The 19,113-nt window shown below is 34.5% G+C and overlaps 1 protein-coding gene across 2 annotated transcripts in view; it reads left to right on the top strand.

The window, feature by feature from the left end:
- The window catches only part of LOC149539444 (glycosyl transferase family 1 protein), a 76,903-nt gene that overhangs the window by 35,870 nt on the left and 21,920 nt on the right, over positions 1–19,113 (top strand). For both annotated transcript variants that reach the window (XM_089800693.1, XM_089800692.1), the window contains exons 6-12: positions 6,025–6,128; positions 6,370–6,420; positions 7,268–7,439; positions 7,602–7,922; positions 9,635–9,838; positions 9,994–10,494; positions 10,611–10,820. In XM_089800693.1, coding sequence (XP_089656819.1) covers positions 6,025–6,128; positions 6,370–6,420; positions 7,268–7,439; positions 7,602–7,922; positions 9,635–9,838; positions 9,994–10,494; positions 10,611–10,820 — 1,563 coding nt within the window. The remainder of the gene's footprint in view (positions 1–6,024; positions 6,129–6,369; positions 6,421–7,267; positions 7,440–7,601; positions 7,923–9,634; positions 9,839–9,993; positions 10,495–10,610; positions 10,821–19,113) is intronic.

The following is a 19,113-nucleotide window of genomic DNA, read 5'->3' as shown; positions in this document are numbered from 1 at the left end:
TTTATACACACATACACTAAGTCTTCTTTCTTGAAGTGTAGTCAATTGTGATTTATTGGGTGGACAGAGGAGGTGCAAGTTTATACACACATACACTATGTCCTCTACTTTTTTGAAGTACAACCAATTTTGATTTATTGAGTGGATTCAATTGTGTAGTTTTCAAGTCAAACTCATTTACCCATATGTTTCCTGAGTAGTCATCTCTCGTGAGAATGAATGGAACAATTAGCACTCATTGCATCTAGTTGATACTTGCAGAGGTAAAGCATTGAGATTTCCTAGGAGGTGACCTTGTTGAATAGGCTGAATAACCGAGATAGAACGGGGGTGGGGGTGGGGGTAAATCAATTATTCATAAATAGTTTCTATAACTTTTATTGAACAATAAGCACATAACCCATTCAAATAATCATAATTGATATAAGCATGAGAGATCTAGAATGATCAACAACATAACACTAGATATAATATGGAAATCCAAATTGGGAAAAACCATGGAGAAGCTAATTCTCATGACGTGAACCCCAATTAAGGTGATTTTCACTAATGGCTCAATGCTAATTTTCTCCCTAGTGTTTGGATCACACCAATCGGGTTAACTTCCCTTATACAAAAGATGTATCACAACATATTTACAGACAGAAAGTGAACTGGTGGAATTACATGAAACAATTCCATTTGAAAGCACAATAATCACTAACAACTTAGATTTGATATAGATCTTTTGCCAACATACACCACACCTTTGCAACATAGTATGTAAGATCTCCAATCTATTCTACAACAACAATCAAGAAAACTCTTGCTTACATACTGCTGCCAAAAATTCATCGATATAGACTTTCATTGTAACAACCCCATCTCTCTGTTTTGCTTACATACGCACATTCACACATGCTTTGTTACACACACACACCGTGGATACACAGGATATCTATATTTATATATACATTCAATAATGTAACAACTCATGTCAGCCAAGCCACAAAACATATCGACCACAATGCAAAGGATATTACAATTATATTTAATACGCTACTTTTGATCCTAAACCTGGGACATACTTAAGAAAACTTTAAGGACCTAAATGTAGGTCAACCTTAAAATACATACTCTTTATAACACATTTACCAAAAGATTATGAAATTGTTGGAACACCTCAACCAAGTCCATGACTTGATCAACAAAATATCTGAACCGACCGATAGATAGAAATCGATGAAACTTGTCCAAAACAAGATGCCAGAACTATTTAATGAATTGCATTAAAGTCCAAATATCAGGAATACATGGAAGAACTTAGTAACCACGACAACCAACAGAAACTATACTATCCCAAATATGCAGATGTACCTGGAAATGTAATCTAACAATAGGCACAAGTACACCCAACATCATACTCCAAAGCTTTGCATACTGAAATTGTAGAGTATGCAAAACCGAAACCTTAATGTCTAACCAACAACCTCGGACAACTAACAGACACTGCCAACAACCAACTACCAAGTAATTGGTATAGAGGTTTTGACATCAATGACAACAATGCTAGCAACATTAATATGTCATTTGGAAAACCTTCAACAAATGTTGTGCCTTTGTGTTGGAATGTGAAGTCATCATATTCATTATCAAGTTGTGGTGGATTTATTAAAAGCGGTTGAGTCATTGCTCATGAGTCAACTTACAAAGCTTGAATGAATTGACTTACTATAAATAGTAAGTTGTTTTGGTGACTTGCCAAAATAGTAATCTCAGCAAGTGTTAACATGTAGTTGTACGAGTCATACTTACTAAATTTAGGAAGTGTTTGTAATTCAATCTTTGCAACTCGAAGTCATGACTGTTAATATGTTTTGAACATTTCTATAACTGTGAAAATTCCTGAGAAATAGAGTTGAGAGGTTGGCTTGTGGTTTTTTATTGGTATATTGTTTCCACGTTTTTCCACCTAAATATTGTGTTATGCATTTTTGTTCTTCTCTACAATTTTCTACACTATTGTATATTTCATTACATTATGGATCATTTATTAGAAAGCTCTTTATGCTCATCAATTGATAAGTAGCAAATATTTTCTATGGCAAGTCAAGTTGAGATATTTTCTTGGGAAGTCTTGGTGCTTTACCTCCGCAAGCATCAACTAGTTGCAATGAGTGAAAAGTGTTCTCTTGAAAGATGGGTCCTTGTAAAACACTACTCATGAAACATGGGTCAATGGGTTTGACTCGAAAACTACACAGTTTGACTCAAATCTGTTTCTTATCTGCACAAATTTTCTTCGCTCCATTCATAAGCTGCACATAAGAAATTTCTGCCTTTCTTCATGGTCTTTTTCTTCCCCATCCCCGTACTAGTCTGTATTCTCTTCTCCTCTCTTTCTCATGCCAACTCCTTACCTTCCTCTTTGCTGCCCTTTCACTTCATTTTCCCAGGCTGTCTGTATTCTCCTCTTTTTCAGTTTCAAGCACCCAATTTTTCTGTTATCTGGGATATGCTGGGTGCTCTCTTTCATACCCACACAACCCCCAACTATGGTAAAATAAATATTTATATTTCAAATCTTTAAATCTCCTCCCATATTTAAAATAAATTTAGAGAGTTAATGGGAATTTGCTCTTTTCTAATATTGAAAATTACATATCTTTTTCTCTCTGGCATAATGTCAAACACAAAAATCACAAATCGTTAACAATAAATTTGCACATATAATTTTTGTTGATATGGAATCTAGATAGCTTGGCTGCTTGGATGCTCTGGCATCAACATCAAATGCATTTAATTTAACCCACCTGATTGTTGTATGTGTGATAGCCTTGCAAACCATGAGTTGATTGAAGTATGCGATGTACCAGGCCAAAACAATAATGTAAATTTAATAGTTAACCTTCTACAGACACTTATTAGTTAAATAACAGTACTATTGGGCCCTATTATTTTATTAGATCTTAGACAACTCAGATTTAAATTGCTTTTTAGGCATCAACAATTTCATTACACATTGATCAACAAAGGTAATATAACACCTACTCTTCTTATTTTACTGAATAGAAATTACACATGCAATTCTTACTCTCTTAGAACAATAATGATTGTATTGCATTCAAATGATTTGGTGACATCAGCAATTCAAACCAACAATAATTACAATTTGGATCAATACAATGTGGTTGGAGTTTGCATCAAATGAAGCTCAGATGTGAACTCTGTATGACATTACCCTTTGAAATTACCAAGCTTTCTGTTCTAGGATTTCTACATTTTAATACAATTGCTCAAAGCAGATTTTTAAAGGAATTTGGTCAAATATAGATGCTGATCCTGGAAAAATGCTCTTTAAAATTCTCCACAAACAAAACAAGCCGGCCAATATGCACACCCACAACTTCAAGCTTCAACAATGATCATGGGTGGGAAAGATTCTACTTTTTAGCAGTTGTGTCAATAACAGACTTGTAGGAACAACACAACTTGTGAAAGGAAGTGAGGAGGGAACTAAAACATAGGTGAAAATATTGGGGGTTGGGGCTCAGCCATATTACAAGATTCAAAGTATAGGATGAGGTGTTGGGGGTTGAGCAATGGGTAGCCTCGTGAGGGAAAGTGCATTGTCTGACAAGAAGAACAAAGAGTGGGGTTGCAAGAAAATGCACATTCAAGAAGGGAAAACACATTGTAGACGGAAAGATGGAAGCATAAGTACAGACTTAATATAATGACTTATATTGATTGGAAATGGGACATGATAAGTCAATACCTAAACTTGAGGTAGCTATGTTGCTCTCTAGTCCATCAACTAATGAATATAAAACACAATGCTTTAAGTTTAAACTATCTCAATCTGCAGATAACCACGTCGAATGACTATCTAAAATGTGCAGTAAAGGACTAAGAGTCTAAGATAGCATCACAAATGTGTTAGATAGAAACTTGCATCACATGCAAATAAACATACGCAACAGAAGAATGAAACTCAGGAGAAACCTCCAAACGGGCAGAAAACTTTTAGAAGAGTGAGCAATGCTCATCATGTCCCTGATTTATACCATAGCATGAGTATGCATTGCCTAATGGGCTTTACAAAAGCTTTTTCTTCACAATATTGAGCTTCATCACATTATTATTCTGAAGGTGAATATGTCCACCATCTTTGCTTGTAGTAGCAGAAGAACTAAGGATGAAACCTCCATGCACAAGTTCTGCCGTGCACTTAGAGTAGTTGAGAAATACTAATGAGACATACCAAGTGGCTTTGAATGCAACTTCTTTTGAATAGGATGATGAAAAGGTGTAAGTTTGTCACACTTGCAGCAACAACACTTTCTCCTTCCTCCAATGTCCTTTCTATCAACTAGACTCTAGTGAGCTTCAGAGCTTTGGCTGTGTCAAACAACCAGCTCTGCATACTTCTACTGCCAATCTGTTGTATTGTTCTGGTTTTCTTTGAACCTCTAGCATTACTTGTAACATTGGTCTCAGACTCTGACTAGGCTTTTCCATGGCCTCAACAATTAGCCAGCTAGGTTAAGAACATGTCTGGTAAGGACCCTTAGCAGATTTTTTTCATCCCCGTGCAATTAACACACACATTGCTGGGATGTTCCCCAAATCTACTAAGCTATGGCTTCAGGAGACATCTTTTGTCCTCCGGCCACAAGCGACCCTGTCAAATACAGCTTTCTTCACATGAATTCAACAGTTTTCCATTCATGCAATTAGCATTACGCATCTACCAACCTTTTTCTTATAGTAAAGGATCCTATGACCTATAAAAGTTAGTTTCTTTTCCAATCTTTCATCTTTTGTTTCTTCACCTCTGCCTATTTCAGATAGTTTCTTCTTCCAATCTTTCATCTCTGCCTATTTCAGATTGCTGCCCAAAAGGTGACAATTGCTGTGTTAGCTCTTGCTGCCAACAATGCTATTGTAGCTAGTAGTAGGGTAAGGTATGGTGTCACCCAAGAGTGAAACAGCCTGGGGCAAGATGAATTGCACTTCCCCCAGAAGAGGAACAAGCACCATGGGAATAGGTAAGGATGGCTTTTGTAGAATGCCAAATACTCTCCAAAATAGTTGTCACCAACAACTGACCAAACAATCATTGAAATTTCCCTCAGGAAGATGGTAACTGCTGCTTTCTCATCCATCATTTGGCAAGATGCAAATTAGTAGTAGAAGTAGACATTCATCTTTCAACGCTACCTAAATCTATCTGCCATTGCCAACTACATACTCCATGCAGTATTCCATTTTTTCAAGTAAGTGTCAACACACTCAATACCTTGCAGCCTCGACCTGTTGTCAAACATTGTTAAATTATGATTATAATTTTTATGAAAACTAAATAAGCAAAGTTAATAGCCATTTCAAATTGCCAAAAGTTCCATTACATCGAGTAAATTGGAATGTCAGAGAAGGTTCCTTACTAGATATTTGAGTTTACAAAGTAGCGATAAATTCGTTTTCTAAAGCAAGTAAAAATGCCATAATTTAGTTGCAACAAATTCAAATCCAGATGAAAGAGTTTTTTCTAAATGAAATATTCATCCATCTTCTTGTGACCTAAATAAACACAATAAATCAAATCTTCTGTAACATGATTTTGGGATCCATACTTGGATCATGTTTCACTACTCATCTTCAAGATGAAAAGTAATGTGTGTTGTGCTATTAACTAGCAAAAATAAGAGCTCTTTATGTCAGGTAAACCTAATTACAAAAAAAATAACTAATAAATATTTTCCAGACCAGTTTCACACTCTCTATTGTGTTTTACTATTTCAGCCACTTTTCTAAGGTTCCTTTATGTAGTGACTTGCATATATTCTTGTAGTCAACATGATGCTAGAGCGTTCCTTATTACCAGAGTGTTCACATTTTAAATTTTTTATCCATCTGTTCTTGCTAGTGTGTTCTTTATTACCAGAGTGTTCACATTTTTATTCATCTGTTCTGATTGTTTAATGCACTGGTTAAGTGTAGTGCTTCATTTAGCTGAATTAGGAGGATATTTGCATTATGCAGTTGTATTCTCTTGAAGATGGGCCTGTTCGTGGTGTTTGGGAGAAGATGGGAACTACCACCAATATACTGCAATGTAATCAACCATTCATGATTGATTGGTTAAAGTGAGTTAAATATTCTTAGGAACTGTTGATGCTTTTATTTTATATTTGGATTCAAATTCAAGGTTGAGAGGTTGAATCATAACTCATGTGTCTGATATTTTGACTGAATTGGCAATAAATTGGATTTGGATGATAATTATTATGCATACAGTATTGAATATAGTATTGCATTTGTAGTTGCAGTTTAAGAAATTTAATTTTGTGCCTAACAATGCATATTTTTCTTGAGAATATATTGCAGCTATGATGGTGTTGTTGTCGACTCTCTTGAAGCAAAATGTGTCATTTCTAGGTGAGACATGTTTTCCTTGTACTTTCCTGAGTTGAGAAAAACCATTTCCTTTTCTGATAGTTTTCATTGAAAATTTTCTTATGCTATCTATTGTTACTTGGTAGACCATTGAACAAAGGAAGTTTAAGTTGTAACATTTACTAAATGATTACATCTATGTGGATGTGATGCTAGGTCAAAACCTTTTAATTATTGAATATAGAGTACAAGATTTCCTATTCCTTTTGTCATAGATGGTTATTGCAATCACAGTTTAAAATCCAGTCATATTTTAAATTGTTATTAGCAAAGGTTATCTACTGATTAAGTTGAGAGTCCTTTAAGGAAGCCAAGAATTGATTCATACAACACCTTTACACCCGAACATACATAGTCAAAAAGTGATTCCTATATCAGCCTTTATACTACCATATATGATGATGTAGGGTTGACACAAGGAAATAAGGTAGGTGTCTGACGTGTGCTCCATTATTAGGGCTGTGTCAAAGGTTATAAGTAATTAAATAGAAAAAATTATTATAATCTTGTTTAGTCTATCTGCTTTTTGTTTAGATGGAAACTGTGTCTAATTTATTTTTAGATAGTAAGTACTACATTGAATTATTAGGGCACAAAGTCTCTCCTATATTTTCCTGTCTTTCTCGAAGTCTATATATAACTTGATGACTTCATGCGTGCTATTTTACACTAGATATTAACTTTAGAAACCTGACTTCATACTTTGATCTTGTTCAATTTTAGTAACAGTAATATCTACTTTTATGTATTAGAAAGTTGTTCTGATGGCGCTGTTGAATGTAAATGACTTTTAGGAAAGAATTACAATTAGATTTACTTTGTTTTACAGCCTCATGCAGGATCCTTTTAAAGTGGTACCAGTGGTATGGATTATTCATGATAATTCATTAGGAATGCGCCTAAGGCTTTATACATCAAATGAACATAGAAAATACATCAGTGACTGGAAGTTTGCATTTGGTCGTGCTGATGTGGTTGTTTTTCCAGATTATGCTATGCCGGTAACCTCCAATGTTCAACTTTGTGCAGTGTGTTTACTATTATACAAATTTAAATACATAAGTTTTGATGATATTTTACCTTGAAGAATGCTTTTTATTGCTTTCAAATGGGACAACTGAGATGAAATATCCTGCTCAATTGACAAATGTTTGTATTGGCAGATGGTATATTCCATGCTCGACTGTGGGAACTTCTTTGTTATTCCTGGTTCACCAAAGGAAACATGGGAGGCAGACCATTTTATGGCAGTACATACAAGAGAAGAAATTCAATCCAAATTAGGCTTCACATCATTCAACTTTATAATTGTAGTTGTTGGAAGTCCATTTTCTTACCCTGGTGTATGGAAGGAGCATGCACTGGTAATGGAGGCGATTGTGCCCTTAATTGCAGAATTTAATGTGGATGAAGGAATGAATGGTTCATTAAGGGTTGTCTTTGTTAATAACAATTTAAACCACACCTATGGTGTGGCTTTGCAGGTGAGGGCTGTATATATATGTAGTAGTGTTCTACAGCAAGTATTTTGCTTTAGTGTTTATAGATTTGAAACCATCAGATATAGATTGATGAGGTCTTTAAATGTTTCCTGTTTATCCATCAATAAATTCTGAAGCCAGAAATCATTACAATAGACTCATAGACTATGAACTATGTGTTTTGATCCTTATTACTTTAAAGTTTAAAAATAACAACTTTGATTGATAATTACATTGGTGATCAACATTACTTGAAGATGACTAAATATCATCTAGAGGGGCTTCGTCTCAGGTAGAAATGGAAGAATGTCAAATTGAGTTACTGAAATTTAGTTTCTTTCGAACCATGATTGAGTATTCTTGACATCTTCCAAATTTAATTTTTCTAAAGCATCTGCTCATAAGAAAGGCGATGTAAATATTCGCAAATTCTTAGTTTCCAAATCTGAGATAAAACCTTCTTTATTTGCTGTTCTGATCTTCTTTAGTTTCAGACCTTGGAAGGAGATGATAATATTAATTGCTTTTCTAAAAATGTAATTATCACAGCAAAAATCGATTTGAGGCAGAGTTGCTTAAAGGAGCAGACTTGTAATTTTCTGTGTGTTCTTTAACTACAATAATACCCTCCATATATAGAGAGATCAAGGGGTATGTCCTTTCAAAGGACATGTCCCTTCCAAAGTCTACTTTGACTCATCCCTTAAAGTTGGCGACTTTTCATGCAATAACAAGTTTAATCCTAAACTAACAAAGATGATTAGTTAGATCTAAACTAGTAATCAAAGATAGGCGGCGATATCCTTAACAGGATAATACAATGACTTCACATCAATATATATATTGCAAGATCAGATCAGACCGATCTGTTATCAGATCAGCATGATTGCAAGTTACAGAATTAACAGGCGAGGTATGCTAGTAACAAAGCTATTTTCCGAAATGTAGCTAAAATTGATAGTGAAGCTCAAGTTATTATGTAAAACCTGTCTTGTTCCCGAGTTGGTTGAAACAAGGATTTATTTCATCCAGGTTCAGTTCTTTTTTTCTAAATAACTTGCATATGTATTTAATTATTAAAGATGATGGAGTTCTGTAGTCTTAAATTGGGAACTTAATGTTTAGTCAGCCTAATAATATGCCGAGGTTGTTTCTGCAAAGATGCCGATGAAATTGATCTAGGATATTGAGAATCGCTTAGAACAAGAGAATAGTAGCAGCGACCTATTAAATATTGTGATGTTAGAACTGTAGGCTTTATAGTTCTGACACATCAACTTCATGTGCATTGTTGCTTACCTTGAATTTGGCATTTAGTACTCATTGGAATCTTCAAGCTAATGGATGGATCTTAAGTTGCTAAGAATTACTTATTTGATTAAAATAAAAATCAGTTCAGAACTCTAATGTTTGAAGAATACCTGGTCTTCTTGATTCACATTTTTTCAAAACCTGTTCAATGCAAGTACTTCATTTTGTACTTAGGCAAGACACATAACTTTGAAATGTAGCTTTATGTGTCAGTATCTGCTTTGATAATAGGGCCCTTGAAGTACTTAGATTAAAAATGAATAACTAGCTTTAAGGTGTTAGTAGTGTGAACGCTGTAAAAAAGTTGAAATAATTGCAGTCTTTGTTGGTAGGATCTTGCAGGATTTTCCTTTGCAAAGCTAATTCTAACTTTTGAGGTTATGCTTTCCTTATGTTGATTGTAGGTAATTGCACAGCAGTTGGGGTTTCCAGCTGGGGTTGTGCAACACATTTGTAGTGATGATGATGTCAACAGCATAATGAGTATTGCAGATTTGGTTGTTTATGGGTCCATTAATGAAGAACAGGCATTTCCATCTATTTTGCTGCGTGCAATGTCCTTCAAAAAGCCAATAATTGCTCCCAACCTCACTATTATTAAAAAATATGTAAGTTCAAAAGGTCTAAGTTTAACCAAATGTAATGTAAATTGAAAATATTAATGACATCTATTTATTGAATATGACATCCGTGTTGTGGTTTTATGACTTCATTTCTATTTCTGCTGAAATATACAGTCCTTTCAATCATTCAATATGTACAGGTTGAAGATGGCAAACATGGTCTTCTCTTCCCACTTGGGAATGTCCACATGATGACCAAAGCATTGACTATGGCAATATCAAGTGGAAAGTTATCTGTTCAAGCCCATAAGATTGCGTTGGAGGGTAGCTTACAGGCCAAGAACCTAATGGCTTCCAGTTCTATTGAAGGCTATTCTGCAGTACTTGAGAATATACTACAGCTCCCATCTGAAACAGCAGTTCCACTCCCTGTTTCTGAAATCCCAGGTACAATAAGAGAAACGTGGCAGTGGCATTTACTTGAGGAAACATTAGAATCAGATGAAAAATATTTGAAGCAAGATTTAAAAAAGACTAGTATAATTTTTGAGGTTGAGGAGTTGTGGACAGAGAGTCCTCCTCAAGAAGATTTCTCTTTAAATGGTAGCAGTGTACAAGAAGAAAATTTCAGTTTGACAGACTGGAAGGAAGAAAAAGAAAAAGAAATGGTAGAAGACAGAGAGAGGAGGGAGGAAGACGAGGTATGGTCAGGAAGAATAAATTAATTTTCAAAGGTGCCATTTTAATCTACATGGTATTTTGTACCATTCTCTATAATTTTATGGGTACGACATAAATTTGTATTTATATTTTACAGTTGGAAGAAAGGAGAGACCGGATGAAAAGAACTTGGGAGGAAGTTTATCGCAGTGCTAAAAGGGCTGAAAGAACAAAAGGTGAGCTGCATGAAAGAGATGATGGTGAACTGGAAAGAACTGGGCAACCATTATGCATTTATGAACCTTATCATGGAGAAGGTGCTTGGCCTTTTCTACATCATCGTACACTTTACAGAGGAATAGGTTTGGTGAGTTTGTAACTTTTGTGCATTCATTAGCTTGTGAAAACAATGATTGTAACTTATGAAAAATGGTAAAGCATCAGTTTTGGACAAGAGGAACATTCTAAGCCTTTGCAACCAAATAAAATCCTATTTGAGAACATAAGAACAGATGCAAACAAAACACCAACGTTCTTAAGCACAGCTCTCTTTTCCTCGACAATCAGTTTATCTAGATTTGATAATTTTTTTTATTTAGAATTAATACGGCTCCAGAAAATTAACAAATCTTTTTAGTTATTTTGATTGTTCAATTCTATTGGAAAAAAGATTGTTATAGTTCCAGTCTGCATTCTTTATAGAAGTGGTCTAATTATAATTTATCTTTTGCACCTTTTCAATTCACGTTCACCATTAGTCATTTATGTGACGAACACACATTCTAGTCTTTTCATTTAGGTAATGAATTTTTTATTGCTTGGCTTGCCTTTACTCTCAACTAGTTCAGATGGGGCACATTGATGACATAAGCTTTTGACCAAATCAATTTTCCTTATGTCATCATCTTTTCAAGTAATTTGATGAGCAATAGACCTGTGTAACAATTTACCTTGTGCTATAATTGATCAATCCCGTGCATTCCTTTGATGCTATTCATGGCACAATTTCTTTGGGGAATTTGTATCGCTAATGTAACTACTTATTCTATACATAATTTTTTTAAGATACACCCATAGTGTTTTATAATTGTTAATGGGGCTCTTTTATTTTGTTCAAATCATCCACGTTTCAACAATCGAGATTATTCTTTTCCTCATCTTAAGAAATATTTTTAGCTCATATTCTTCCAAGATTTTATTTGTAAGTTTGCAGATATTCATATTTAATCTATTGTTTGATTTTCCCATGATCGAACCTTTGGATTCAAGGAAATAATAAACTTTAATCTCATTTAGTATGAAGCTTTTTCAATATGTATTATTTATCAACAAATCTCTTGAATGAAAATGGAAGCCCTACCGATTAGGCACTTTTGTGAAGAGCTGCATGTGATAAAAAGTCATTATTCATGCTTCTTGGAACTTCATATTTATCAAAATCCTAATGGCTTAGGTTGTTAAGAAGCTGTAGCTCAACATTGATTTCTCAAGTAGACATTCATTGGGAACCTTTTGTGGTTGATCTCTTATTTTGATTTGGGAAAACACATTTACGTTATGACTGAGGTGTACAGTTTCACTATATTTGTGTGTTTTTGGAATTTTTTTTGTAATTGTTTCTTTATATAACATGTCATTGTTGCATGGTTTCCGAACTCTTGCACAAGAAGATAGGGTAGTCTCATCTAAGATGGAATTACAACTAAAAGGGTAGTCAATATAGGTAAGTTTCCTTGTACCATCATTTGAAAGCTATTGTATAAACTCGAGCTTATGAACTGGAGGTTTTCTGTATGAGAAATATTTTTATTGTTTAAATTTTTGTCACTTGTTTTAGATCCTAGATTTCTTTACTACCTTGTCATTGCTCTATTGCAACTGGAAACATCTGTGGACCCATTTACATTAGCTGAGTTGATATTCATCACAAAAAATATCATCACAATACAATGGCTTGTTGACAAGACTTACAATGCCTATCATCCTAATCCCTTTCTTATATTGTACATATAGGATTGTTTCAGCCATTACCGAATCAGGTCATGTTACATCCCAAATTTTGACCTAATTTTAAATTTATTCATAGCTGTTAGACTGAACGGATTTTTCTTTCATAATCATGTGAAGTAGGTAGTTATTTATATCCATTGTATTAATTGTTTAATGAAGATCAACTCGTTAGTAGTCCCAGAATTAATACGGCTCGTTAGTTATTTATATCCATTATATCCATTATTTGTCATCTGATGTTTAGTAGTTGCTTGATTTTGGAATTATGGTTAATAATTAAATTCTTTTAATTGTTAATATGAAAATTATTATGGAGCTTGTTATTATCATGGAAATATTGCACAGGGGATTGCAAGAGGAGATGAAGGGGGGAAGCATTGCTAAACGGGACAAACGGAATGGGATACTGGCTTAGTCCAATCATCAGGTTGATAGGTATGACCTTAAATTGCCTTGGTAAGGACCTAGTGACCTGAACTTCAGGATACAATTGAAGGACCCGCATGAGCTATTAAGTAAATGTTGTAAAACGTAAAATAATTTAATTAAAATACAATATGTACCTCAAAGGATTTTGATTAATCTTTCCACCACATAATTGTAATAAATACCTATTTACGTACACAGATATAAGAATAAAGTGGAACCATAATATTATTATTTCCTTTATAATAGTATGATGCCACCTCATAAGTATATTTATGTGCATGTAAATAGATATAAACCATAATTACTTTCGATTTATAACTTCCAAATCTTTTTCCATCTTTTATTCATTTTCTTACTTGAAACTGTTTGAAACACTTGGCTTATTTATTTGGCGTCCAAGAGCCAAGACACTTCTTTTATGTTACGGCTTCTTGGAAGCCAAAGATACATTATCTTTTTATATTTTGAAGTCAAGGGAGACGAAAGACATCATTTTTTCCATCACCTGACTTCCTTGTTAAAACATCCAACTTCTGTGTTCATCACCTTTCTTCCATATTACCGACCACATCTTTTTCATAGCACCCGATATCTCTGCAGTTATCAATTGGTAACCATTGCATTGTTTCTTTCCATGATTTTTTTATTGTACTATTATTTTGCTGAAATTGTGAGCAATCTTCATACTGGGGATTAGCGTTCCAAATTTTTATAGTCAAAAGTGAGGCAGGTTGCTGAGTGTCTAGCAAAACTCCATTCCTTTTCAGATTATTCCAAGTTATGTGGTTAACAAAATCCAAATTTTGCAATATGATTTTCTTATTCAGTTGTTATAGCAAATCTGATTTACGTAGCAGTAAGCTACAACTTTTATCATGATGCAAAATATTTTGCTTAATATTATGGGTTAGACCTTCTCTAAATTAGAGTTGTTTATGGCAAATAAAAGCTAAATAACCATGTTATGAAATCATGATTTATTATGCCATTGGAGATTAGAATTCAAATAATATTTTCTACAACTCTTAAAGAACACATTCTTCAAATCACAGATTGTGATAAGTTGGAACATATACTATTCATGAATCATTTGAGAAATCAACAAACAGAGCCGATTGCTTTGAGATCCAAGCACCTAGGACACATCGGCTGTATAGCCATGGAAAATGTAAAGAGGTGAGATGGAATTTGCATTGACATAGAAATAAAAATAAGATATGATGAAATAAAACTAAAATAATTTTATTTAATAGCTCATGCTCATCCCTATTATTGTTTTCCTATTGTCAAGTCGAGTGGTGGTGATCGGGTCAATGAACCTATTAAAAAACCTTGGCCAAGGTCATTTAAAGGCATGTTTGTCATCTATGATCACTTGATGTTAGTGGAGCCAGTTATTCAGACATGTCCGTCCATAACTGTGTGGACATTCTAAACACCAAAATGCTCAAGTGGCTGGACTAAAAGTATCCCAAGCCTGATCTCGGGGTAGGGAGGACCTTTTTAATTCAATAGATTGTGTGGGGATAAGTATGGTTTGAGGCTGAGAGGTTAAGCTTAAGTCAATGCTTCTCCTCTTACCGAAAGTCGAGGCTTGCACAACCAACTAAAGACTTACCGGATATTACTTGTATGTTCTTTATTTTATGTTTATTTACTTGTTTGTAGGGAAAGATAGTTGATCGTTATTTTAATTATTTCAGTTGATCATTAATGCAGTTATTTTCAGTTAATCGTTATTATAGTTGATCATGGATAGAGTTTTTTTAGTTAATCGTTATTATAGTGGATCATTGGTACAGTTATTTTAGTTAATCATTATTTTAATTATTTCAGTATAGTTAATACAGTTTGATCATTGTTTCAGTTGATCATTGTTATATATTTTTCAGTAGAGCATGGTTATTTCAGTTAATTATTGGTAGTTAAAAGCAGTTAATTTCCCATGAAAAGGAATTCAGTTTGGGAAAACTCTTTATCGATCATTTTTATTTTGTTATGAAAAACCATTTGTTACATATGGTATCAGAGCGCTGGGTTCAACACTGAACCTAGGGAAAACTACCTTCCATGTAAACCTGAAAATTCTTAGAATAATTGTACAGATTGCAAGTACTAAAACACCTCGCAAGAAGGCACGACATCCCATCTTCTTGTACTTTATTAAAAACATGCCAAACTTTGACTACACTTGCTGCTCCATGCCCCAAGATAATGAAACTCTGAATTAGGCTTTGCAACGAATGAAGAAGGTAAGAGTTAGGTGGACTCTTGCTAGTAAAGCAACATATAGGAACAAACTAATCCAAAACTGGAACGCTCGTCAGGGCAACTCTCTTGTGCACTTCCACAGATCTTGGATGGTGCGAGATATGTGCAAATCTGAATCAAAACTAAATGTTGAAAAGCAAAATCTAGATTCTATAATGTAAACATCCTCGGTAGAGGAAATTTTTGTAAATAAGGCTACCATGAATGCAGCAACAAAATTATTAAAGTTAATAAATTGGTTTATTCAGGTGTCATATTCACTTGCAAACTCTTTAAATTTGATGTAGACACACTTTAAAAAAAATATGTATACAATAAATTGACACAATTTTTTTGTAAATTTTCAGGTTAAATCGGTAAAACAAACAAAATGAGCAACGATGAGAACATTGCAGGTCATGACATGGTCAATGAAAACACACAATCATCCACTGATTTTGCAAGAAACGCAACTGAAGTTGGATAATATGAAAAGAACAATGAATGAGATGGCAGCCCAAATGGGGTAGAACCAAGAGGAAATGCAATCCTCACCTCCTCTCAAAACAAAGACAGAAGTCTCTGAACACAACAAGAGAACCTCACAAGCTTCACCCACTCAAATTGAAAAAAAAAAGAAACAAGAAATAGTGAGTGATCTGTTCGTAGATATTAAGAAGATCAAAGCACCCAAGTTTGTTGGTTCTGAATCCGGAGAGGATGCAAAGGCCTGGTTAATTGAAATGGAACAATACTTTGAAATTAGGAACTTTTTAGAAGTCTCAAAAGTTGTTTGGGGAATATACCACTTTATTGGAGAAGCTGCTACATGGAGGGGAAACACCAAAGTTGAGCAAAACATTAAAACTATTGAAATTACCTGGGAAAAATTTGTAACCATTTTTAGGAATCGTTGTTTAACCCAAACCTTTTATGACCAAAAAATGCTGGATTTCCAAAAGTTGAAGCAAGGAGACACGACTGTACACAAGTACTTGGAGAAATTTACCCGATTACCGAAGTATGTACCCCCATATCAACAAGATAGAAATTTGAAAGTGAGGAAATTCATCACAGGTCTGAATAATAGAATAGGAGCAGTTGATGTTCTCACCCCTCGAATCATGGAAGAAGCTTGAGAGAAGGCTGTCCGACAGGAATATAAAATCATGAAAGATGACTCCATTCGAGATAATAAAAGGAAAACAAACTAGAATACATAAAGTATAGATTCTGGGTCTCAGAAGAAATAGTTTAAGGATTATAAATTTAGCAAGCCAGAATCAAAAGGGAATGGAATCAAAGATTTTAAAAGTAATTTTAGTACACGTAAGAATAATAAGAGCAATGAAAAGAAGGGCCACATTCAGGATGTTACAATTGTGGAGGAGATCACTATGCTAATAAATGTCCCGTCAAGCCCAACACCAATCAGCCACACTGACCACCCCTTCCACAACAACATGTTTATTAGCAAAAGATCCACACAACCCTTGACAATAGACAAGCAGAACAACAGATAGGCCTGATCGGAACTCCGGGTAAGATCTACAGGAACCCTGTCTCTATTTCAATTGATACTAGAGCTTTTGAATGTTTTATATCGCCTGAATTATTAAGTAGACTTCCAAAGAGATCTAGTTTTATGGCAAAATTATGGATAGTCGAGTATGCAAACCAATCAAGGGCTAAGGTAGAGTAGTGTCTATTTGAGGCTCGGCTTGATTTTTCAAATTTCTCCACTGAATTGAATTTGTATGTAGCACCTCTTGGGTCTTACGATATTATTATAGGCATTAATTGGCTCAATGAGCATAAGGCCAAGGTGGATTGTCTTGCTAAAACTGTAGATTGTTTGGATGACCAAGGCAAACCTACAAGCATTATTGGCATCAAACATGAATTTAAATCAAGACAGATATCTGCCATGTGCAACTTAAGAAATGTGGAAGAAAAGACTGAGATTTTTGCAGTAAGAGTTGAAGATATGAGAAATTTTATAAACACCACATATGAAGATGACTACATTTTTGAAAATGGGGAAATTAGAGAAAAATTAAAGGAATCTTTTGAAGAAAAACATCCCTACCTAAAGAATTACTACGATGTGATTCTCGAAGAACTCCTTGGTCTACCTCCATCCCGAGTCTTTGATTTTACCATAGATTTGTTACCAGGAGCAGAACCCATTTTTTGGGCACCATATCAAATGACCACCACAAATTTAATGGAGTTGCAAATACAATTACAGGATATGTTAAACAAGAAACTGATTCGACTCAGTGTATCACCATGGGGAGCCCCAATATTGTTTGTTAGAAAGAAGGATGAAACTGTGAGGTTATGCATAGATTACATAATGCTCAATAAGGTTACTATCAAGAATCGGTACCACCCCCTAGAATTGATGATCTCTTTGATCAAATGAAAGGCGCTATAGTATTTTCAAAGATTGATTTGAGGTCAGAATATCAACAACTTAGTATTAAGGACGAAGATATTTACAGAATTGCTTTCAAAACCAGATATTCACAGTGTTACCTTTCGGGTTAACCAATGCTCCAACAACTTTTATGAACTTAATGAATAGCATATTCCAAGATTGCCTAGATAAGTTTGTATTGGTCTTTATAGATGATATTCTAATCTATTCAAAGAATGATGAAGAACATCAAGAACATCTGGAAAAAATCTTACAAAGGTTGAGAGAACATAACTTATGTGGAAAATTGTGTAAGTGCCGTTTCTATCAAAAGGAAATTTACTATTTAGGACACATTATATCAGCTCAGGGAATAGCTGTAGATCCGTCAAAAATCAAAGCAATTAAGGAATGGCTTATACCTAAAATTGTGACATAAGTCAGAAGTTTCATGGCTTATACTTAGTGAAGTTGTTGAAAGAGTCTCAAAACCATAGCTCTAAAGCTCAACTACTGAATGTAATTGGATAGGGGTGCAGGTACGGGAGTAAATTATATCAATATGACATTTTTCTAGGCCGAATATTTTTTGGCTACATCTGTAGCAACATATGAAAAGAAATGGATATATATTTGCAGCCTAAACAAAGATGTAAGTTTAGAGTACGATATACCATGCATATGCCAAAAAAAGCTACCATAAATATTACAAATACAATATAGTAATTTGATATCAATTTTTTATGCTTAAATGTCATGTTAAATATTCATTGTTCAATATTTTAAAATAATGCAAATCACTACTTGGCATCATAAGGGTCTTTATCAAGAACAACACATCATTATTGTTGATAATAAATCATAGTTTGGTGGACTTCTTAGGCAGGAGTACCAAGGGGCCTAAGTTTGTGGATAGTTGGGGAAAGGGGTGGTTGGAAGTGGCACAATTATATACAGTACTTGAGAATTATTTATAAGAAGATAGGTAAGCAATAAGTATAATAATTACTGGGAATGGCATAGCGTGATGGCTAAATTGTGGTCATGTAATTCTTGCCACCAAGGTTCAAACCCCTATCGGGGTAATATTGTTGTGTGCCCATGATAGGGACAAAGCTTTGCGTATATGGCCTCATTGGTTCATAGCTTCGATTGTAAGTGTTTGCATTTTTTTTTCTAAAATGATTGGTGCAAGAATTACAAATTAAACTTTGGCAAATTAAGTAAATTTAAATTTAAACATTAAAAATATGGCCATGATTGCATTGAGCATTAACAATGATTGGTGGACGCTTGGGGGAAAATCCCTTAATAGGCTCAAAAGGTAGAGCCCTTGATTGGGGTTTGGGGGAAGTGGCCTTTGTAGGTTCAAGGAGCTGTGCCCATTGTGAGAGGTTTAGGGAATAGCTCCCAACTGGGTCAAGGGGCAACATTATTTGTGGGTTCCTTGTAAAGATACAAGATAAGGTTGAGAGGTAAAGTCCTCACCAACAAGCGCTAATTAAGGCCTTCAAAACCACAAACCTCTATGGTGAATGCCATTTATACA

The sequence above is a fragment of the Cupressus sempervirens genome, chromosome 9 (assembly GCF_028749045.1).
Source record: "Cupressus sempervirens isolate cs-2001-9-10 chromosome 9, ASM2874904v1, whole genome shotgun sequence".
NCBI lineage: Eukaryota > Viridiplantae > Streptophyta > Pinopsida > Cupressales > Cupressaceae > Cupressus > Cupressus sempervirens.
Note: the sequence above shows the minus strand (reverse complement) of the source record. Positions and strands in the feature narration are given on the sequence as shown.